The following is a 23,667-nucleotide window of genomic DNA, read 5'->3' as shown; positions in this document are numbered from 1 at the left end:
AGGTATAGCAGAATTCAAGATGGGACAAGCTCATCTGCATAATAATATTTGGAAGCCAGGAACCAGCCACCAATAGCAATAAGAGATGTATTAACCTGCAGATCCAGTGGATCTCTTAGATTAAATGATCCTGAGGAACTTAAAATATTTGGTTGCATAGTCCCAGGAAAGGGGTATAAATAATCCCAGAGCAAAGCTAACCTGTTTGGGAATCACCCAAATACTCTTGGGCACAGTATGTGTCAACCTTGCTGGTGGAATCAGTGTGGATGGTGAAAGTACATGACAATCTCATGATGATATCTTTCATCAGAGACAGGTCAGGTACAGCAGTTAAGACAGCTGGTGAGTGGAGAGAGTTCATCTTTTGTGGCTACTGCAAGAACATTTGGCTTGTCTTGATAATTTTCCTGACAGGTTTGCAAACTAACCACGATTTCCCCTCTTACTGCAGTTGTGACTAGTCCTTCTTGATTGACCTCTTATGATTCAAAGCAGCCTGGGGATTTCTAGTCCAGGCAATGGTTACAAAAGCACAAAACAGAAGTCAAATCAACTCATATAGCAGAGAAAGCCTGGGTTGTGCTTGAATAAAGTGCTTCACAATTTAAAATAAACCAACATGAAAGGGAGATCATCACTTTTTCAGAGACTATAAATAATGCAGCAATCTTCCAGAAAAAAGCCAGTTTTTCATTTAAGACCATGTTTGCGCTCTCCGGGCAGCCACAAATCTCTGCAGTTCCTGCCCCCGTCGAGTTCAAAAGGACCCGTAGAGTGGCATCTGGCCCTGCCCTGCAGCCCGTCTGACTGGTAAGATCTGCCGATCCTGCAAGGTACTCAACCCTTGGCAGCAATGACTGACCTCTGGACCACACCTTCTCCTGGAGAACTGACCACCCCACTTCTGCAGGCCACTGAGGCCTTGTCCCCAGAAGCTGAAGAAGCCAGCACAGCACTTATTGCAGTTGTTATCACCGAGGTCTTCCTCACCCTGCTCTCTGTTGTGATCTTGATCTTCCTTTACCTGTACAAGAACAAAGGCAGCTACATCACCAACGAACCTGCAGAAGGCAAGCCCAGCACCATCCTTCAGATGGAGAGTGACTCAGCCAAGGGCAGAGAGAAGGAGGAGTATTTCATCTAATGATTCTCAGACCCCAAGGAGCTAATTCCTGGCTCCAGTGCTAACACATCAACTGTTTAATTTATTAGAGGAAAGTTTTATCTGAAGCCAGTGAGTGACAATGATGTGGGCAATTCCAAACTTCTTCCAGGGCACAGGCCCAAATGCCAACAGGACTGAACTCCCAGTTCATGACCAGGGACATGAAAAAAGCTGCTTATGTCTTTGACCAGACCATGTAATAGAGTTGGTGTTTGTGACTCGCCAAGGTGGGGCTATGCTAGGGAACATTTGAGTATGTGCCTCAACACATTGAAGGAAGGAAAAGAATGTCGCTGGTCGTACCCTGTTCCCTCACGTGGTCACCTAGTTATAGCCCTAATGGAAATATCCATAGAATTTCTTCCCAGTGGTTGGATTCTATAGGAAAAGGCCAGGTTAGGAGGGATAGGAGACTCGGGATCTTACCTCCTGATGAATGTGCTGCATCCCTTAGTTTCAGCCCCCCTTTCCATGTTCCCCATAACCTTATATGTATGCTATTTTTAGCCAAATTAAACTTTTTGATATAGAAATCAGGTTTTCATGTGAAAGAAGTTAACTACATTTTGACTTAATCTTTGCTTAAACTTTTTTGACATCATTTTCTTTTGCTAATAATCCCTTTGCATATGTCCTATTCTAAGCAGTAAGGAACCTAGGGAAGTTTCAGATATTCCCAGAACTTATCGGCAGTTTGAGACAGAGATGGTCCAGGAAGCTTGTCCCAGAGGAGCATCATCAGAAACGTACCCTGGGAGAGGAGTTGGTTTAGTCTCCGTTGCTGGCAAGAGTCAGTGTGTCCCAGATCCCATACAGAGGAAACCAGGAAACACTTACGTACCTCCTTTCCCACCAGCTTCTTCACAATCCATCCAAGAAGCTTCTTGAATTTAATTTAGTTTCAAAATGATGCGTGTTTAAAAGGTACAATGTTTTGGTATAAATTAATAGCTCCTCAGATAATGTTTACTTTGGAATTAAGCTAGCCCTCTTTTAAGGTCTTTATGTATTGACTTCATTATCCAAGCTTAAGTGACCCAAGGTAAGATCCAAAGGCTGAGCAATCAATCTTGGCAGCCTACATTCCAGTTTGCAGTATTTCACCACACAGGGCTTTGGGAAAACTAACTGAAGGGTACCTGGAATATATAGGGGGATTGCAATACTAAAGTTCAATTTGAACTGTAGAGCAAGTAAGGAGAAACCAATTTTGTTCCCTGAGTAAGTTAAGGTTCAGAATCCCAGGATATGGAAGTTGTTTAGGTAGTGAAGGGATAATAAGTGTACACTCTAAAGTGAAATTCATGAAAGTAGTCAAAAATCTTGGCCTTGTACTCCTGCATTTATTTCAAAGAAAACAGAAGAGTAGCAGCACCTAGCTGAGTTCTAGGTGGGAAATAAAAGAAGTTATATGCAGAAACAAACAAACAAACAAACAAACAAACAAACAAACATGTTTGCTATTGAGCTATAGAAAACAACATCAAGCCCCAAAAGCTGGTAATCTTGTTTTAAAATTGTCCCTGAAATTCATGTCATTGCATCCCCTGAGACAGGAGCAGTTGGTTTTAGTCTGAATCTTGGTACTTCCTAGTTTTTTGTTTTTTGTTTTTTGTTTTTTTTTTTAATCTATATGATGTAGAAATGTCCTCTCTTATTTATGTGACTGGGACACATATAAATGTCCCATTTAGTTATTTGGGTTAGTTTTAGTCTTGCATCTCACGAATTGTTCCTTGTTACATTTGACTGGTAAAGTTTTCAGCAGGTGGGTTCTCCAATATTGAAAATTCACCCTTGCTCCGTTCAGATATTTTAAGATTATGAGTGATGGAAGAATAAAGTACACTGAAAAGTAGCTTAGATTAAGCAACAGGGCATTGGTTGAGCATGAGTGCCCAAGGATGTATTTGCTGAATTGTAGCCTGAAGCAATGTAACATCACAGCAGAGAGCTGAGGAACAACCGTAGCCAAGAAAATGTGCTAGCGTGTGACAGTCAAGGACAGGGTGACTTAGTTCGAGCAAAATTGCTGTCTACAGAACAAGAACACCATTCTTCAAATAGCAACAAGGCCCCTAGCCTAGTCATAAGCAAGAGATGCTAGGAAAATGCCATATATCTTATCAATGTGACAGAACTTTGAAGACAGACATTATATATTTACCTATTTCTATATGCAGTTCAAAAAATCATTAGTGCATTGGTTTTGTTTTCAAGAAAAATGACTTGTAGGTATATAGAAGGACATACACAAATAGTACAACCTCAGGATAACATTATGGAAGACAGAACTAGAATTGAGAATGAGGCATATCCATATCCAACAAAATGGATTAAATAGACCATGTATTAAATGATGAGGAAGACTTACAAATTGGTTTTGTGCCTTGAGTTCCAAGGTAAGTTGGTAATTATGAATTCTAATAGATTGTAAAAATGTCTACCTGTGGGAAGCCATCCATGTTTAGCAGAATCAGGCTTGGCTGAGCCATGGGATACAGAGGTCTGACTCCCAGGAACTGGCAGCCATGAGAGACTGTTTCAGATAGCCTGGGGTAGGTGACCCTGTACAGAGGTGGCTCACCATCCAAGGATATGCTAATTCTCTAAGCAAATGGCTTCCCTAACTCCACCCCATCCTGTTCCTCACAGAAGAAGTTCCCCCTGCATCCCCCTTTACCTGTGAGTATAAATAAAGGGGAGTTTGGACTCCACTATCTTGTATTGAGGCCAGATCTTAGCATGACCCAATCTGTTATTCCCCCTCCCATTTGAAAAGATTATTGGCTCCTGTGTTTATTTGATTAGATACATTTCTTAGTGATTAATGAATAGCTGGCACTGTCCTCCAACAGAAATCCTTTTCTTCATCCACGCTGGACATGGCAGAACCCCCTACATCTAATAGTAATTTCAGACCCTCTACCCAAGTCCTTGGTATTGCCTTGTGACAAGACTCAAGGTCCTGGTGATCTGCCTAGTGATCTTCTCCTGTCAATGAGATTCTAGTAGAGATGAGGTGAAGGGAGGCTCAGAAAATGTTTATGTATCAGGACTTTCTCTTTTTGAAGTTGTAATATTTGTATATGTCCTTCTATACACCTACAAGTCATTTTTCTTGAAAACAAAACCAATGCACTAAAATATATATTATATAATTTATATAAATATATATTATATAATTTATATATATATAAAATATATATTATATAATTTCTAATGCTTCCATAAGGTTGATGCTCATAACATTATTTTACAGATGATATAATTGATGTTGTGAAGAATGAATCTAGGCATATGAATAGTAAATAATGCCAAGGTTCATCAGTTCTGCCAGCCAGTGAGTTCTATGCCCTTTTCATTGAGCCAGGATGTTGATGGGAATAAAGCACAGACTTAGATGAGCTGGTTGGTTTTCTCAAAGTGGCATAATATTTCATACTGTAATCTACTATATTTTCCTAATGCCTATCTAAGCAAGATATTTTCAAAAAATATTTCTTGAACTGATGTGTAAAGACTAAAATGGATTTTAGAACAGACTGGTCTGCTTAAATCACCTGTAAATAAGATAGAATAGTGGTAATGGAACAGGCTTTCTTGTAAGAAAATATGAATTTAAATCCTAATTTGAGCTACTCATTAGACTATGTGACCTTGTATGAGTTTCTTGTAATCTCAATGATCTCAGTGGAAAATGGAGTTGATAATACTTTTCTTAAACATTTCATTATAAGTTAATTGAATAATAGTTTATAAAATAATTACTCATGTGGTCCACAAAAATATTCTATACATAGTAGATACTATTAACCTGTTGACTAAAAAATGAAAAACTTTTTGAAAATTTAAAATAGGTAATTCACTAGTAAATACATTAGCACATTTCATAGTGTATAGACTTTTTTTTGCAATAAGGACACAATTATAACAAAATATTCTAATTGTATCATTGTTATTTAATTATCAATAATAACAAATATTAAAATTATATATAAAGTTTTTATGAATTCATTTTTAAAATTTATTCATCATTAAAGGTAAGATTTTTAAAAAATTTTGCATTTTCTAATTTGGCACTTTGAAATAACATTTTGTAAACAAAACTAAAATATAGTTTAAGGAATTGAAATATCAAATTATTGCAAATTTGGAATTTTTAGCTCAAATAGAAATTTTGTTTCAGCAGTGACTGGACGTACTAGGAAAAATTCGTATTTGCTGATTTTTCTTCCGGTTTGTTCAGGACTAGGGATTTCCCTCAGACCTCCACTCCCCTTAGATCCTGCCTTGCTCCTCTGCCTTCTATTCAAGGGTGTTTCCTGGGTCTAGGACTGTGAGGCAGCTTGTTATCCCAAAGAGAAAAGTAGAGGGCTCCATGGTATAGTCACATCTCCTGTGCTGGGGAACCCACAAGGTTTTTATGAAAGATCTGAGAACATCATGGTATCTGCCACAGGCTGTAAACAGAGATTTGATGCAATCCAGAGAAATGATAGCAACCAAACAGACTGCCTTACTCTTAAAGGAAAAAGACTTTTCCCCATAATTTTCCTCACCGCCAACATTGAGGAGGTAGGATAATAAAAGAAGTCAGTAATCTTATCCCCAAGGAAGGCTTCCTCAAAGCATGTGCTTGGATGGGATTGGGTTTTGCACTAGATTAATTCTTAATACTAGACCTGATTGGAAAGTTGTTATACACAGGTTGAGGGAGAGAGTTTGGTCATGGCAAAAAAAAAAAACAACAATAAAAACCTACTCTGTCTACCATTCAGACCTTTCACTCAACTGATAATATCTGAGTAGCTAGAAATTAGTCTTAATGGGTCATAAGATCATATAACTCTTCTTTTATAAAATGGGTTAGCAAAATTTTCTAGCATATGTGCTTCACAAAGTAGAAATAACCAAGCCTTCATTTGGAGAAAGTTCTTTATTGATTCTAAAATAACCAATTTTTTTCAAGTAAAAGTTTCAAGTTTGAATTATTTTACAGAAGAGATGATGAGAATAAAGTTGATTATTCAGCGTACTAGAAAAATAAATAATTTTGTAGAACTTTGAAGAAGAAATTGCTGCCTCAACAAATCAGTGCATTTCTCCACTTTCAACATAGCTCCTTATGACTATTTTAAAAAGCTGAACCTCCATTTCTAATCCAAGTTTTTTCAGGCAAGTATGTAAGAAAACTAGCATTTTGGTAATGATAAACTAAAAAGCTCATTTCAAGATGACTGCTTTTATTTAAGGTGTGACATTTCCTTTTCCCTTTATTATATTATATCAACAACATATTTTTAACTGCAACTTTCTATATACAGTAGTGATTTGACAAGATAAATGTGAAAGGAAAATTATTAAAATGTTGTCCCGATCCTCAAAAGCACTAAATGAACGTAGTTTCACAGAAGTATATGACATAAGCAACCTCTTCATCACAATTTATATATGTGTGCAAACATATATATATATATATATATATCAAATGAAAGAAACTTATCATTGTTATATTAATTATGACAAATCTGCTATTGCAGAAAACCCCAAAATCTCTGTGGCTTTGCAAGACAGAATTTTAGTTCTCACTCCCATAAACCCCAGCCATCTCCTCTAAGATTTCAAGGTCTTAAATATCTGTGTTTTCTATACTTTTTTACTTTTGCTTGCAAATCGGTCAATTCTTTCCTGAGTTTATATTTGTAATACTTTGCTGAAAGACTAAAGCAAGGACAGGGATAACTACCACTCTGATGCTTTCCTACCACTGCTCTTGATCTTAGCTGCACTGTGCATGTAGTCTGCCTTCCCTTTCATCCGAGGTGACAGTTTCATTGAATTTTTTTTAGCTTACTTTTATTGGAAAATCTACTTATTTTGCCTTTGTTCTTGAAGGATCCTCTGGATTCTAGCTTGACAGGCTCCCTGCCACTTTTTCAACATTTTACAAATGTCCTTGCATTGACTTCCACCCCCTGTTGTTTCTGAAGTCCAAGATCATTTGAATTGTTGTTCCTGTGTATGTAATGTGTCATTTTGGGGGGGAGGGGGAGGGACTGGTTGTTTTCAAGATTTTCTCTTTGTATGTGGTTAGCAGTTGACTATGGGAAGCTTAAGTGAGGTTATATGTGTATTCATTTATCTGGGGCTTCATCAAATTTCTTGAATCTGTAAATGTATGTCTTTCACAAAGTTTAGAAATGTTTTTGGAAAATAATTGTATTCTGCCCTATTTTCCATCTCCTGCCGGGATTGCAATTACACATATGTTGTAGCTTTTGAAGTGATTCTTCAGGTTCCTGAGACTATGTTCTTTTACTTTCAATTTTTTTTCCTTCTTATTTTTAAATTGGAAAATTGTATTGAAATGTTTTCAAGTTCATTGACTACTCTGTTCTCTCCATTTTACTCCTTTTTTTTTTTTAGACTAGTTTAGTTTTCTTTAATATCTTCTTTAATAAGACTTTACAGCACACAACTGAGGCCCCAGTGTGTCAATTAAACATGGGGATATCCATTTGAAGAGAATGGAGACAAGTTTAATCTTAATCCCGTTTCTTTTGGCAACTAATGTAAATACAGAATGTCATTCTCTCTCAGTGTATTTTATCAAATTTTTGAAGACACCATAACAGTCTTTAAATAAACTTTGCTATTATCTGTTAAAGAATTTTCAAATTAAGTATTAGAGATATTTAAGACTTGGAATTTTTTCCTTATAGCAGATTTAACTCAAACACAAAAAGGGGATTGTACTAATAATCCCCATATTGAGAATTAATGTCTTATATAAGATCAATTTGTCTATTTCCCTATCACTGAGATACAGTTAAATATGGTGTCTTCAGCTGCTTGTAAAAAAGGGTTAAATACAAGAACAAAAAATTTTATTCTGAATTACAGTCAGTAAAACAAATGAAAAAAAAAATTAAACCAAAATCTGTGAATGGGTTTTAAATGATTTGTTACTAAAACTAAACATACATATGCTCAAAGCACTTTCAAAAACTTATAAACTGTAATTTAACCAGAACTTCTACAACAACAACCACAAGGAATTAGGTAGAACTAATGTTCTGGCAATTGACATATTAGGAAACTTATAGTGAAGACAAACAAGGTGGGCAGAATATGTGGAGCTACAAAACAAATGCAGCAATGAGTTACAGCAGGAGGAGGGAATGCATTTTGTAATCCACAGGATCAGATATGCGGCTTTAAGCAATTAGCAGTAAATACTTGAGTGTTCTTCCTATCATGTTAATTTAAAAATTTAAACTGAGTTACAGCAGTTTCATTTGTACAAGTTAATAGTTGACAAAAGCAAATTAAAAGAACACTAAAGTTCGGTTTTCCTTAGTTGGGTAGCATTTACCTTATCCAACGAAACAAAACCACTTCCCCAACCTTAGTTCCAAAAGAATGAACATATTGGCTGATTTTAATACTTTTCTAGTTCAAATGGAAGTCATACTGTACACATGGTCTGATTTTAGGAAACACCAGAAAGCCAATTCCTAAAATCAACAATTCAGGAGAGAGGATTCTGGGAATTAGCCAACCACAAGTAATTCCAATATTCTTGTTAATGCAAATATTCATTCACAAAGTTGGCCAAATAACTTCCTAAAACTCCTTCAAAAATTAATGCTTCAATTTCAAATTAAAGAACTTGAACAATTTGCAAAAAACCCACTATAATTTATAAAAGACCTTTTTACCAGTTCACATTTGTTCCATCATATTTTCTATTAAACAACAGGACTAATGATTATTTTGTTTTGACATACTTCAGAACTTTATCTTTTAGAAGGGCTCACTGACAATCCAACTGTTTTTACAAATGGATGAATTATCTACAGGGCACCCCTGTAGTTAAACCCAATTCATACAGGAAATTTAAACATTTCAATTCCAAACACATGAAATGATCATTGGGGGCATGATATATAATTGCAATATTCTAAGGCAGCAGGTAAGTCATTCTTCACCTAGATCATCAGCTGCCAATAAGATCATGTGCACAATTTAAATGAATGAGTCTGCTCTAGTTTAAGACTAGTCTGCTCTAGTTTCTCACTGAGCTGAGAAAGGGAGATAAAAGTTAAGCTTGCAATTCTAGTTGCTGAATTCATTAATTTTTATAAGGCAAATAAGGAAAATTAGAACAGAATTTGTAGAACCATTTATCCTGTGATGTTGTAAAATCAAAGGACTACTTTATTAAATGAGTTATTTTACACAATATGAACATCAATATAATTACAATTGTAAAAAAAAATTTATAACAAGGATGGACTGATTTTCAGATTTCCAAATCAGAGTCAAGTGTACATTTACACAGAATTGTCTTTGCAATGAAGCCCAAAAGGGAACAGCATAAAAATGAGTGTTTCTGTAGCCCCTTTATTTTTGCTGATCAACAGTTTGTTAGAAAAGCAGCTGCAGGTTTGTTAGCTAAGGTCTGAGACAGTAGAAGAGTCAAAGGTGTCATGAATTCACCTGTAAACAACTTTATGCCTGAACATCAGTCAATTCTGGAGGAAGTGGAGTCTTAGGATGCTTGCTCTCAAAGTGCTGCTTGAAGGTCTTAGGGTCTGGCATTTGTGTCCTACAGACAGTGCAGGTATATATTAAGGCAGCTTTGGCAGCAGCCTTTTGGTCATGTCCTTGTTTCTTCTTTTGTCCAGCCTGTTTTTGGCATTTTTTTGCTGAGACTGAATCTTTTGCTGTCCACGAGCCACATCCGCCAGTCCTCACAGACCCGGGCCCGAGATTTGTCAGCTGGAGGCCTTGGTGGTACGAAACCCGGCCCCTTGGGTCGCCGGGAGCCTGGCCTGTCGCCAGCGGGTAGGGTTACCGCTGCTCCCGCGGCCGGCCTGCGACCCGGCCACCTGCAGGGCCTGGCAGGCACCCGAGCTTCCCCTCCTTCCCGCGGCCCGCGCTGGGAAGGGCCCCGCCGCCTCCCGGGAGGCCAGCGCTCCCGCGCCCCTCACGCCCCGCGGTCCCCGCCGCCCCTCGCCGGCCGTCCCCCACCCCGATTCCCGAGCGTCCTGCGGCGTCAGCGCCGCCCCTGCCGCCGCTCACCCGGGCTGGGACAGTTTTGCGTCGGAGAGACCGCGCAGCGCGAGAGGGCCGGGGAAAGTCGCGGAGGGAAGGAAGGGGGAGCGCGCCCAGCACCGCTTCGGCCTCCTCCACCCGCCAAGGAGGGGAAAGAGGAGAGCCGGGAACACAACAGCCCGCGCCTCGCACACCCGCCGCCGCGCGCGCCCGAAGCCGCCTGAGCCTTAGGCAGGCTACTCGGCCTCCTCCATTTTACTCTTAAGGCCATCCAGTGAATTTTAAAATTTCAGATAGCCTCTTTAGTTCCAGGATTTTCATGCTTCTTTTCTATAGTACCTATTTCTCCACTGAGCTTTTCTATACTTTTATTCATTATCAGCCTACTTGAGCTTAGCTTTATCTTTTAAGAATGTTATATTTCCTGATTTCTTTATATATTTAGTACTTTTAAATTGTATAATGAATAATTTTTTAATATTTTGAAGGAATACTCTAGATGTTATCATATTGCTTTGCCAAACCATCTTCTTCTCCGTCTGTTATTGTAGTAGTTTAATTTTACTCAAATTGAAACCCTCATCTCTTGGGCAAGAGTTAAGTAACATTTCAGTTCTTTAATAATTTGTCTTGGGGCTTGGAGTCTTCCCCACATATGTATGGTTCAGAGATTAGCAGATTTGAGTAGAGTTTATGTACAGAGTTTGAAGGGCCACTTTTCAGAATCTCTCCTTTACAAGATTCCTCCTCATTTTGCAGTAGTGTCATTACCTAAAATTTACCCATTGATCTTCATGTTGGAAAGACTGGTTTTCTCTCTTGTTTAGTCACTGAGAACATTACCCATTTAAGCCTGTTCTTTGGTTAAAAGGCACAAAAATGGAAAACTATTCTTGTGGCCATTCTCTTCTTTGATTCCTTTCAGAATCTAACTTCTTATTCTCTAATGCACTCAGGTAATAGTTTCTTGCTTTTTCAGTGTTTCTTCATTAAGGGATTAGTCTAGTCTGGTCATTTGGGAATCAGAAACATTTTTATCAAATGTTTTACACCGGGCTGGGGAGATAGCTCAGTTGGTAGTGTGCTTGCCTTGTAAGCACAAGGCCCTGGGTTTGATCCCCAGCACCGCAAAAAAAAAAAAAAAAAAAAAAAAAAAAAAAAATGTTTTGCACCATTTTCCAGGCTTCTGATATGAATTTCCTGCCAATATCTCAATATCTTCACATTTGTCAATGCCCAATATTTTAGATTTTGCTGTGGAAGCAAGCTCCCACTTCAGGGCATACATTTCTGTATTAAGATAGTACTAGCCTTTGATAACCTTTTTATTAGAGTACCTTAACAAAATTTGAAAGTTCTCTTTTTCTGACTGAACAGTTCAATGTGGATACCCTTGATGGGTGACTTCCATTGAGGTGATGAATGAGGAGTATAGTCTCCTTCCCTCATATGTATCTATCATAGTGAACATTTCCCTGGAAGGTGATCTCCATTCCAGTCATCTGAGGGGCCAAGCCATGGTGAATTGAGTGAAGGACACCTGAAAGTGTAAACACTCTTTCTGACCCCATTCCTGAGCTTAAGTGACAGTTTTACAGTAAAATTTAACCATAAGGAAAAGTGGGGCATGTATTCTATTCGTGTTACCAGGAAGAAGGGGAAATGAATGTGGTAGACAGCCAATCTTTTCTGAAACTTTTTTCCTGTTCTAATCTTTTTAACTGCTTATTTTATCTCTTGTGTGTTGAGCTTTTCATTAGGGTTTCCTCAATTAACCTTCCTTCTAACTTTCTCACTAGCAGAGGTCCTTGTGTCCAGCAAAGGGTAAACTTGGGAAAAGCTTTTGTGAAGAAGATACTGGAGTGAGGACCCTGTTTCTGGGACAATTTTTTTGAATTGGGTGAGGTTGAACAGATATTTAATGAAGCCACAGTTAACTGTGGTGAATTACATTGCTTTAGGAAGGAGTACCTAGGGAGAGGAAAGTGTGTGTAAGAAAACCCAAAATATGAGCCTTGGTAAAATGCCCAGATCAGGGTGGATTTTTTTTTTAATGACCTGTATGGAGGAGAATAAGCATCTCAGAAAGGTATGTTCAAGCTTGGATATTTTCTACATTTTTGGCAGCAAGTTTTGCTCTTGGCAAATTACCCAATAACCATTTAAGCTTAGCTATTCGTTAGTGTACATAGTTGATAGTGTTCACAATTTATAGCCTTACTGCAACTTCATGTGTGCTGCTTTTAGAACTAGCTATGTCTCAGCTTTCTGAAACATGGCTCCACCTTGCAACTAAGTTACAAAATTGCAACATGGGAAAACAGACTCAGCAGCACTTCACCTGAAAAAAAGGAGATAATCAACCCTATGTAGTTTTATCATAACATCTGAAAAATCATGTCAAATTTTACTGAGCGTATTTTATGACATCAAATGTCAAAAATAAAAGGGAAAAATACAGATGCTGAGAAATTTATCTTTTTAAAAAACTTTATTTATTTAGTTTTGTATGTGGTGCTGAGGATCAAATGCAGTGCTTCAGGCATACTAGGCAAGCTCTCCACCATTGAACCACAATACCAACCCTGAAATTTATTGTATGTGATTAGTAAAATGACAAATATTTCTCTTCTTCAAGTTATATATTGTTTTCATAAAGAATGCATGCCAAATTAAAAAAAAAAAACATAGATCCTATGATTACATGTATTTTCTCCCTTGTTTTATGAGACTTGGAGAAACCAATAGGTACCTACAAATCTTATTAATTTGAATGTTACTTACATTCAAAATAAAATGTATGATGTTATACTCTGAGTTACTTTACTGACATTAACAATAATGATTGAGATGCTCATGAAGTGCAAATATTTTGGAAATTAGGGGAAATTAGCCATTAGAACAATGGCTTCTGCATTTGGAAAAGTTCACAGTTGAAAGGAGAAATGAACAGAAAATACTGCAACAGCATTGAACTGTCAACCAACAATTGACCTGAATAGTGTTATGAAAGTGCTGAAGGAATTGTGTGACTGAGCGCAAAGTGGGTGCTATGGTCAGAGTTTGTGTACCCCTGAAATTCATAGAGAAACCACACCCCCAATATGATGTATTAGGTGGGGCCCTTTGGAAGATGTTTGGGTGATGAGGTCAGAGACAATTTGAATGTGATTAGTGCCCTTTTATAAAAGAGACTGGACAGAGACCTCCATACCCCACACATCCAGAAAGTGCCTTCTATGAAGAAAGGGCCCTCACTGGACTGTTTGTTGGCACCCTGTTCTAAGAATTCCTAGCCTCCAGAACTGTGAGGAATAAATCTCCATTGTCTAAAACTACTCCCTTATGGTATTTTGTTTTACCAGCCCAAAGGGACTAAGACAGAGTGAGAGATAAGATTTAATACTTAGAAAATAGTTTACAAGGAAAGAGACTTTTCAAAGTCTGCGTATATTAGGATAAGCCTACCTGACAGAAAAGTGAACAAGGATTTATAGAGAAGAATGACCATTGCTGTAGGTAGGAACTGTCTATAAGTGTTAGTGAGCCTTGAACCAACACTCCACACATGCTCTCTGGTGGATCTTGGACAGCTCTGACTGGGGAGATTGAAGAAGGGAGAGTGGGGCAGGAGTCCTCAGAGTGATTGGGCTCCACAGAGGGTGCTAAGGAAGCAATCTAACTAGGGAAGAAAAGGGGAGAAAAATGAAAACACCTACCCACACCAGTAGATAGAAAATTAGACCTGTGCTCTGTACAGCTCTAAGATTGTAATTTGCTTTATGTTCACAAGCAAAATAATGTTTAGGTTTAGTGAATGATTTCATAACAAATAAATAAACAAACTTCCCTAGTGTGATGTCATGGTTTTGGTGTCAGCCAGAATGGAGTTTGAATCTTGCCCCACGCATTACCAAGTATACATATTTGAGTGCAAATCACCTTAGTTTTACTGAGTTCCTCATTTAGACAAGTGGGATAATCAAATTCCTTTATAAAATTGTTAATAGTTTTTTATGAGACAATAAACAACCCAGTGTATTGTTTTGTAAAAAAAAAAAAAAATCCTCAATGCATGGTAGCATGTTCCTTTTATTAAAATTATAGTGATTCTGTGCCCAGAGAGATAGCAACTGAATTGGTTTAATGCAGGAATTAGTCCCTGGGGATTGATTGCCTTCCAGAACTCTCTATCATACATATTATTTGAATAATGAAACATGCACAGCCAAATAAATTAACCCTTTATGGAAAAAGGTAATCAAGTATGAAGGAATGAATGATTAAAGTCAGTGGAGGTCCAACAATCAATCAGTTACTGACAGAGAAGGAAGCAGGGTAGAGAAAGAGGTATGAGGGATTAGGGAGAATACAGCTTCCAAGACTGATGTGTGAACTCTGGGATCATGGTTCCGTAGGGTATAGAGTAGCTTATAATTTCTATCTCGGTTTCTTACAAGAGCAATAGTTTCACAGTGCCTCACCGCTATCCAGGTAACTGAGAATTCATATTAAAATGGATTATTTTCAACCAAGTTATGATAATTAAAGCAACTTGCCTTTTTATGATGTACTATGGTTTGCAAAATACCTCAGAACCATTATCTCATTTGACTCCTATGGCAACCAGATAAGGTATGTAGAACTGATGTCATCATAATTATAAAGCTATCCTTCATGAAGAAAAAGGTAAATAGCAGTGTTTAAAAACAGCAGTGACTTATCTGTATTGTACATAAGAATAACAAATTCAGTTTATACTTCTTCAAATACATAGTACTGATGATGAATTTTGTATTTATAAACATAGTTCATAGCATATTTCCTCCCTTGCTGTTATCTCAGAGAGTTTTTTAAATGTAATTATTTGAAGTTATTTAAGAGTTGAGCTAGAATTCACTTCAAATTCTTTTGAAATATAAAAAAAAATAATCAATTCATAATAGCTGTACACATTATGGTCATTTGAAACAGGAATATAATACATAATGATCAAATCGAGGTTGTTATCATTTCCAGCTCCTTCAACATTTATCATATCCTTATGTTGGAATCCTTCAAATGCCTCTCTGTTAATTCTTTATAAGATATATAACAAATTAAAAACTGCAGTCATCCTTTGGTACCTTATCCCTCCTCTTTTTGTGCTGGTACCCTTTGTCCCCTTTTCTCTATTCCTCCTCTCCTCTCCTGTCATAGCACCTAGTGCCCACTCCTTTCCTCTCTACTTCTACAAAGTCAACTTTTTTAGCTTCCACATATCATTGAGGATATGTGCTATTTATGGCAAGCTTTCTTCTTATATCAGTTTAAAAGTATGATACTCAACATGGTTTGGTTCTGGGAACTAAACTGATATCTACAAGTAAAGGTAGGATGTAAGTAAAACTATGAAGGTATGGTTTGAAGTTGGGTGAGGGAGGAAGAGCTATCCTCCCCACCTCCCTGTTGGTTCAATTCTAACTCAGTGCACCTGTATATCTTCCTTAGAGCATTAAGAGGTGCATCAAAGTGATGAGTGGGTACTTCAATAAGAAATCCCAATTGTCTCAATTTAGGAAAGTTTGCTTAATATTTCTGAATTAGGGTTTTCTAGAGGAACAGATTCAACAAGAAGTATGATTATAGAAAGAGGATTTATTAGATTGGCTTACAGGATCAGAAGCTAGATAGTATACAATGGCCATCTGCAGGCTGGAGAGTTGGAAGAACCAGTAACTGCACAGTTCAAGAAGCAGAAGCCTTAGAACAAGAGGGATCAAAAGTGCTGCCCTAGTCAGAGACCAAGGCTTTTGGAAACCACCTGAAGAATCACTGGCAGAGTCTGCTTTGGAAGAAGGAAGGATCAAAAGTCTAATAACCTAAGGTGATCGCAACAGCAATGAAAAACCCATTCAAGAATCAAGCTTGCATCTGCTGCTGCTTCCTTGTTCTTCCAACTTTTATTCCATCCAAGCCACCATCCTATTGGACAGTGCTGCCCATGCTTAGGGAGGGTCTCCCCTCAGTTCGCTATCCTATATGCCAATCTTTCTTAGACACACCTAGAAACCTCTTAATCTTCAACATCTTTTAATGCAAGCAAGTGACAATTCAAATTAACCATTACACTTTAGAACTCAATTTACTAACCTGTACAATAGTCATAATTATGTGTCCATTAGAATATAAAATTACAGTAGGGTGCGGTAGTACACACCTGTAATCACAGTCACTTAGGAGATTGAGGCAGGAGGATGGAATTCAAAGTTAGCCTCAGCAACTTGGTGAGGCCCTAAGCAATTTAGCTAGACCTAGTCTCAAAATATAAAAAAAGGACTGGGGATGTGGCTCAGTGGTTCAATCTGGAGTACCAAATAAATAAATAAATAAAATGAAATTATAATGTTTATTTCAGAGGGTTATAGTGAGGATTAATAAAGATTACATGACAGACATCTAGAATCCTAGCAAAAAATAGCTCAATACATGTTTCTTCTTCTACCTCTCCTCCTCCTCTACTTCCTCCATCACCATCATTATTCTTAATTAAGCTACAATCAGAACCATGATAAGTTTGACTATTGCTGCTTAGTGATCTAAAGTACATACTTGTTCCAATGGATTTATCATTTTTGTTGTTGTTTTTACCAGCCATACCTTCTCTCAGGATTCGTTCTTTAGAAAGACCAAAACAAGAACAAAACATTCAGTAGCCATTTCTTAGCTTCTTTGTCAAAGAAACCAAGACTTCTACAATCTGTTTAGATGGTTGTCTTTCACCACTGACCTGTTTGTTTGGTTTTATAAAAAGAGTAAAGGAATACTTTGTGAAATTTTAAATTGGAAGATTCTGAATTCAAATGCATAATGCTAATATGCACGTAATTTCCAAATATATAAAGACAGTTCTAAGTACCATGTTGCACAGCCTAGTGACTGATTACAGCAATTGTAAATTTAGGGGTCATTTGGTGAAAGCTGGGAAGAGAAATCCATTTAGGCGATGGCAGGTCGCTAATTGATACCTTTGTAGAAAACTTATTGCCAGAGAGGAGCTTATGGCACAGGAAATGTCCCCTTGCAAATACTATTTGTTGTCCATTAATTAAGCACTTGAGAAGCTTGTTAACTAGGACAGGTCTCAAGACCCTAATATTGGTCAGTAAAGATACACATATTTGAAAATGTTAATTCAATTCCTAACATGTTCGTAAGTTCACTGAATGACTAAACCTGAATTATATTTTATCCCTCAGATAGGGAAGCAGAGGGCAAAGCTGTTTAGATAAAGCGTTTTTAAATGCCCATGTGGTGGTGTCATTTAGAGAACAACTCTGACAGTTTCTGTAACTGTTCAGGTTTAAAGAATATCAAATAATACCACCTGTAACCTATTAGTGGCCACGCACCATGACCTTTTCTAGTCCTCACGTTTACCTTTCCTACAGCATTGAATGAGTTGGCCACGTCCTGTATCTCATGGCTCTCTTCTTTTGGTGCCTTTCACATCACCCTTGTGCTCCTGATTGGATTCCTCCCTCCTTGACTGATTCCTCTCAGTCCTTCTCAGATTCTCGACCTCCCCCATGTCTACACCCCTAAAGGTTTATTTTTATGATATCTTCCCATCTTTATTTTCTCTTTCATTGTACTTTATTCCAGGAAGCTTCAGTGGTCAATTTTATACTATGACTTCCCAGTGGAGACCCCCACCAGGACTCCATGTTCCAACCTCCTGCTGGACCACATGGATACTAGGTAGGTCTTTAGAGTTAACAGCTTTGAACATGTCCTGTCATTCTCATTTCTCCAACTTGTTCCCCCATTTGACCATTTGTATTGTTAGGTCCCCTCTTACCCATGTTCAAAAATATGGCTGCTTGGCTGGGCACAGTGGCACACACCTGGAATCCCAGCAGTTTTGGATGCTGAGTCAGGAGGATTGTGAGTTCAAAGTCAGCCTCAGCAACTCATTGAGGCCCTAAGCAACTCAGCAAGAACCTTTCTCTAAAAAAAATACAGAAAAGGGCTGGGAATGTGGCTCAGTGGTTAAGTACCCCTGGGTTCAATCCCTGGTACAAAATAAATAAATAAATAAAGACTGCTTTTGCTACTTTTATTCTTCTGGCTCATTACCCTTTACACCTAACACATGTGATTTGTTAGTAAATGCTGTGGATTATGTAAGGGACTGCAATGAAGACGTAACTTATTTACTATAGACTTGTAATAACACTTTTGAACTCCTAATTTACTGATTCTGGTGACAGAGGTGGTGGGATTACTGGAAGTACTTAAAGTTTCCAATGAAAGCTATTTAATCTTCCTGATTAAAGTGGTTCCTACTAATTCATAACAATCTCTTGCACATGCAATTAGCCTTTCTAGATTTAATTCTTTCTATCTTTCATAGGAATAGTCTTGGTATAATAGGGCTACCTTAAGAACGTCGTCAAAATTCTCTTCTAATGGTTAAGGTCTCAACATTACCTTTCATTACTCTCTTCACTTTTACTACTACAAGTCTAATTATTCCTAAGTCAAATGTCTGCCTCTGCCTAAGGAAGGCAAAATTGTGTAAATTTAACAACAACAGCACACTAATATATTCTTTAACATAAACCTTTAGAACAATGTGTCCACAATGACCTTGGAGGCACTTCTTCCTTTCCATTATGCCTACTCTTCTCTTGGAATTCTTTGAAGTTTCTAGCTGGTTCCCATAGATCCATTCTCCTCTTCCAAATCCATCCTTTACACTTCAGTGCAAGCATAGTCACACACATGTTGTCCCTACCCTGCTCAAGTAGGTGTGGAAACCTGAGCAATGCACACAAAGTAGACCCAGGCTCCTTTGCATCAAAACCAAACCTTCCGCACCCCAGCCTAAGACATCCACTTGTTCCACATTTCTGCAAAAGAGGGTTCTACTCCTTAGCCTGCCCATGTTGGGGTTGCTGCCTGGAGCAACTGAACTCCCCTGTCAATCTATGGACATTCTGTATATCTCTGTAAATGCCCTGCTCAGATATCACTTTCTCTGTAGACCATTTCCAGAATCCCAATCAGAAGTAAATTTCTCCTTCTTCTATTCTACCCATATTACTTACTCTTGATTTCTACTGTGCTCTTTTTTACCTTATATATTTTGCTATAATTTGTTATGTATATGTTTTATTCTATACTTTTTGATATTTATGTTCCTTGAGGGCAAGATTAGGGGCATGTTTATGTCACAATATCTGTGTGATATTTTGTGTCATACAAAGTACAGACAAAAATTACATCCTCAATGACTGTGAGCTGGGTTAAACAATATAAATATTGGGGATTTAAAAAAAAGTCAAATAGCTGCATGTTATTATCCCTAGTACATTGAATCTGTGCCCTAGAGGCTACATTTTTGGCACATTTTGTATTCCTTAAAGTTATGCTTTTCATTCCAGCAGGTTCTTAGATAAATAGAAAATATTCATTTTTTTCTACATGGAATAAATAGAATGCTTTATCAGTAAGCTCAATAATGTCATTTCAGATTTCCAAAGAAGTAACTTTGAAACTTTGCCCAAAGTCTCTTATGCTTTCTTTTTTCCCCACTGAGCTTAAAAATTGGGCTATTACTGAAGAAACTAAAAGTGAATCATTTTTTCCCCAGATAGATATTAGGAATAGAATAAAATTCAGACAGCCAGCCAAAACACACAAACTAAAAGCAGTTAAAGAAATCCCAAACACAGAGGATATTTCCTTTTGAATTTCAAGTGGCAGAGTGGCCATTGTGATATGTGAATCCTAAGTTGGCATTTTGTTAGTAAACAAAATTTGCAGGAAATAACATCCTTCATTTCCTAAACTGCCAGTCATCTCTGGGATTTAGGCTAAAGCCCCTCCATTTATCTCTCCATGGGCAGGTGCCACCCCTATCTTTTCTAGGGCATAATAATGATGCTATGTATTAGTCATTATGCCTTAAGAACATGAAGACCAGGAACATAGATTCCACTTAGCTCTCCCCATTTCAGGATTGTCCACAGTTAAGTCTGTTTTTCACCTGAGTTGCACTAGGACCAGTAAGGTGGGAGAAAATGGCTACTATAAAGTTGAAAATTATGATGCTCTTTGAGGAGACACATGAAGAACCACCTATTTCATCAACTTATTTTCAAAGCCTCTCTTTAGATGCTCAGTGACTTTCTTAAAAGAGTGATTTGCTCTCATGGGAAAAAAATAAAGTTTCCAACCCTTCTGGTTGCAAAGATAGGCCCTTTAACTGTAAATCAATGTGTTGCTGTCTTGTTTGCTGAGCTGCAAGAAAGTGGACACCGCATAGAACCAATGGTGCTGTCTCCTCACCTCATTTATCTTTGGGATCTGTTCACAGTGCAGCCCAACCTTAACCATTTCACCTCCCTTAGCTGCCATTGCTACAGGGGCTCTGAACACAGCTGTTTAAAGAAATATAAAAAGGTTATCTTCCTTAATTCTCTGTATATAAAATAAGAGACATCAGTTTAGATACAGTCCTGGGTTTATAGTGCTCTACATTTATTTTTCTGTGCTGTGCTCTTTTCTGGTTATTGTTTTATTTACATTTTTATTTTTTTCCTTTTGATCCCCTTCCTCGTACTCATCCCTTTCCCATCTCTAAACACAACACACCATCATTCTAACATGATGGTATATATCTTTCTATTTTTGTGTTTTGTAAAATACAGATTGTTATTTGTGTGCGTGACATTTAAGTTTGCTCAGATGACATTGTAGTTAAGATCTCATTCAGTTTCTCATGAAGAGCTCTTCATGTTGCTGTGTGTACCTCAGGGTGACTTTGTATTCTACTAGTCACATCTAATCTACATGAAAGGATGCTTTAATGGACTCCAACTTCCTGTCAACACAAGATGGTGCTGTAATAAACATCTATAAGAGATTGTTGTGCCTAAGAATATATTTAGGATAAATTCCTTAGTTAACAGGATTGCTGGATCATGGAGCATGCATATATGTAATTTATCAGTATGCTAATTTACCTGATCCTGTGCATTTTTATTGAGTGGGTTAGTTGACATCTTACAGTTTTTGTTTTGTTTATGAATGATGTATTTTTAAACCTATTTTCTAGTTTGTTCTTTCCAGTATAGATAAATACTATTCATTTTTGTTAGTTGATCTTGTGTTCAGTTACTTTGTTGAGCACTTTTTATTTCTAATAGTTTCTTAACTATATGTATGTATGTGCATATATATACAATATGATGCATAAGTATGGACATAAGATATACACATATGTTTTCATCTAAAAATGAGTTTCATCAGTTTATGCCATTCCTTACATAAACTTATTTATTTTCTTTTCATATTAGTGAATCTCTAATACCTTGTTAAATTTTGTTAAATAGTACTACTGATAGAGATATTCTTGTCTAATATTTCTATGTTAAAAATAATATTTGTAGTAGATTTTTAAAAAAATAACCCCACTAAATTAGGGACATTTCATTTTATTCCAAATTTTCTGTTTCTAAAAAATTATAAATGGGTGTTGAATTTTATCATATGCATTTTCTGCAAACCATTGTGCTAAGTATGCATTTGTTCCTTTGTTATTTTGGCATATTATAATGATGAAACTTTGATGTTGAACTATCCTTGCATTTTTTAAGCATTTTAAAAGTGAATCACTGTATGACATATTTTTTGAAGATGTTTGCCCAGATTCTAATGTTCTTCATTTAAATAATTGTATTTCAAGTTCTAGTTTTGAAATTAGTTGACTCTAAAATCATGGTCCACTACCTCTTAAATCTAGCGTAGGAGTTGAAATGTCTGATGTCAGTGTGATTATTGATCTTTTCAGATAATCTACTCTTTCTCTTTGGAACTTAAATTTTCTCTTTGATATATATCTAGGTGTGGGCTTTCTTTTTTTTGAACTCCACAAGCATTTTCAGTCTGAGGTCTTCTGTCTTTCATCTTGAATCTGGGAATTTCTTGGAATTTTTAATTCTATTTACTCTTTTACTTTCCTCTGGGACACCTATTTCTAGATTTGGTAATTCAATTTTTATCTTTCATGTCCCTTTTTATTTTATTTTTTTTACCTTTTTTTCCCCTTTCCTCCTGTTAGCAGAGCATGTTTTTCAATCTACTCTTCCAGCTCTGGATAATTTTTTTCTACCTATGGATCCCTCCTACTCTTTATTCTACTCATTGCATTGTGTAATTTTTTCTATTCCATTTTTTAATAGTACAATTTGGTTTCTTGTATTAAATAACTTTTTTTCCAGTTCTAATTTATGGTATTTTTTATACACACATGTACATATGTGTATCTTCTCTTATCTTTTAGGTATATTTGCCATATTGCAATATACTTAGTATACTTTTTCTTGTGGTTTTTGTGTGTGTTTGCATGTGTTTGTGTGTGTGTGTGTGGTGTGTGTGTGTGTGTGTGTGTGTGTCAGGAGGAGCTGATGTGATGAACTCCATAAGGAGAACCCTGAGCACCACAGATTGCTGTTGATATTTTTGTTTGCTAATTTTGGGCTAGGGCAATACCCATATAAAAGACAGTACTTTAGTCTGTGTTCCATCAAATCTGGACTCCCAGTGGTAGGAAGGGTGAAGGGTACAGGAATGGAAGATGATAGTGAATGTCTCTGGCCAGCTGGTCCAGCCTATAAAAGTTTTAGTTATCTCTGCATCTCAATAGAGATTCTGAGTTGTCTATCTTACACCTCCAGTGAAGCTTCCCATTCAACAAGACAGAAAATATTTTAAAAGATATAATTTCATATGATGGTATGAACTTCAGAAAAAATTATTTCTTAAAGGACTTCAGAAATGATGATCTAGGAAAGCTGTTCTGAGAATTTGACTTTTGAACTGAGAACAGAATTTAAAAAATAAAATAAAAAAGCCAGCAATGTAGGAATCCTGAGGGAAAGTATTCCAGATTGAAGAAGATGTGTTAAGTTTCCCAATTTAGGGAGGAATATCTCCTATTGAAGGGTAGTTGGTGTCCTGGTCACTGAGTAGAAGAAATTAGATCAGTGTTTGAGATATGTAGGAACAAGTCTGCTTGTTTTAAACATTAGGGCATGAAGTTCTCATTCCAAGTGTAAACTGAAACCATTGAAGGGTTTTAGAAGGTCCTTGTAGCCATGATTGTCTGAAGCAGAGTGCTTACAGTGAAGACAGAAAAAAAATATGCTGTAGTTTAGAATGCAATTGATAAACATTGTAGCATAAAACATTCATTTGCATCATATTTTATGACTTTTTTTTCCACCAACTTCATTTTGTTCTGGAAAATTAAATCACTGTCTTCAGCATTTCAGAATGCTGACATTTAATCTAGATGTTCTTTTGTTATTGTCTGCCTGTCAATCTTTGTAAAATCTTTATATATCACATTGAAATGATGGTAAATTATTTACATTAAATCCTCAATC

General features: G+C 37.0%; 1 protein-coding gene and 1 long non-coding RNA gene across 2 annotated transcripts; both read left to right on the top strand.

Moving 5' to 3' along the window:
* Positions 1-819: 819 nt before the first annotated feature.
* Positions 820-1,147, top strand: LOC124974190 (small cell adhesion glycoprotein-like). The gene has a single exon (XM_047537645.1). It carries the CDS (start codon positions 857-859, stop codon positions 1,145-1,147), a length of 291 nt encoding a protein of 96 aa, XP_047393601.1. The 5' UTR covers positions 820-856.
* Positions 1,148-15,907: 14,760 nt separating this feature from the next.
* LOC124974215 (uncharacterized) lies at positions 15,908-18,164 on the top strand. Its single transcript, XR_007106765.1, has 3 exons — positions 15,908-16,097; positions 17,876-17,971; positions 18,060-18,164. It is a non-coding gene; the product is annotated as an uncharacterized LOC124974215 (long non-coding RNA).
* Positions 18,165-23,667: the final 5,503 nt, after the last annotated feature.

This window comes from Sciurus carolinensis, unplaced genomic scaffold (assembly GCF_902686445.1).
Source record: "Sciurus carolinensis unplaced genomic scaffold, mSciCar1.2, whole genome shotgun sequence".
Taxonomy (NCBI): domain Eukaryota; kingdom Metazoa; phylum Chordata; class Mammalia; order Rodentia; family Sciuridae; genus Sciurus; species Sciurus carolinensis.
Note: the sequence above shows the minus strand (reverse complement) of the source record. Positions and strands in the feature narration are given on the sequence as shown.

Excerpts from the sequence above, each read along its gene's own strand:
- LOC124974190 (XM_047537645.1), top strand. The coding sequence starts at position 857 with ATGACTGACCTCTGGACCACACCTTCTCCTGGAGAACTGACCACCCCA.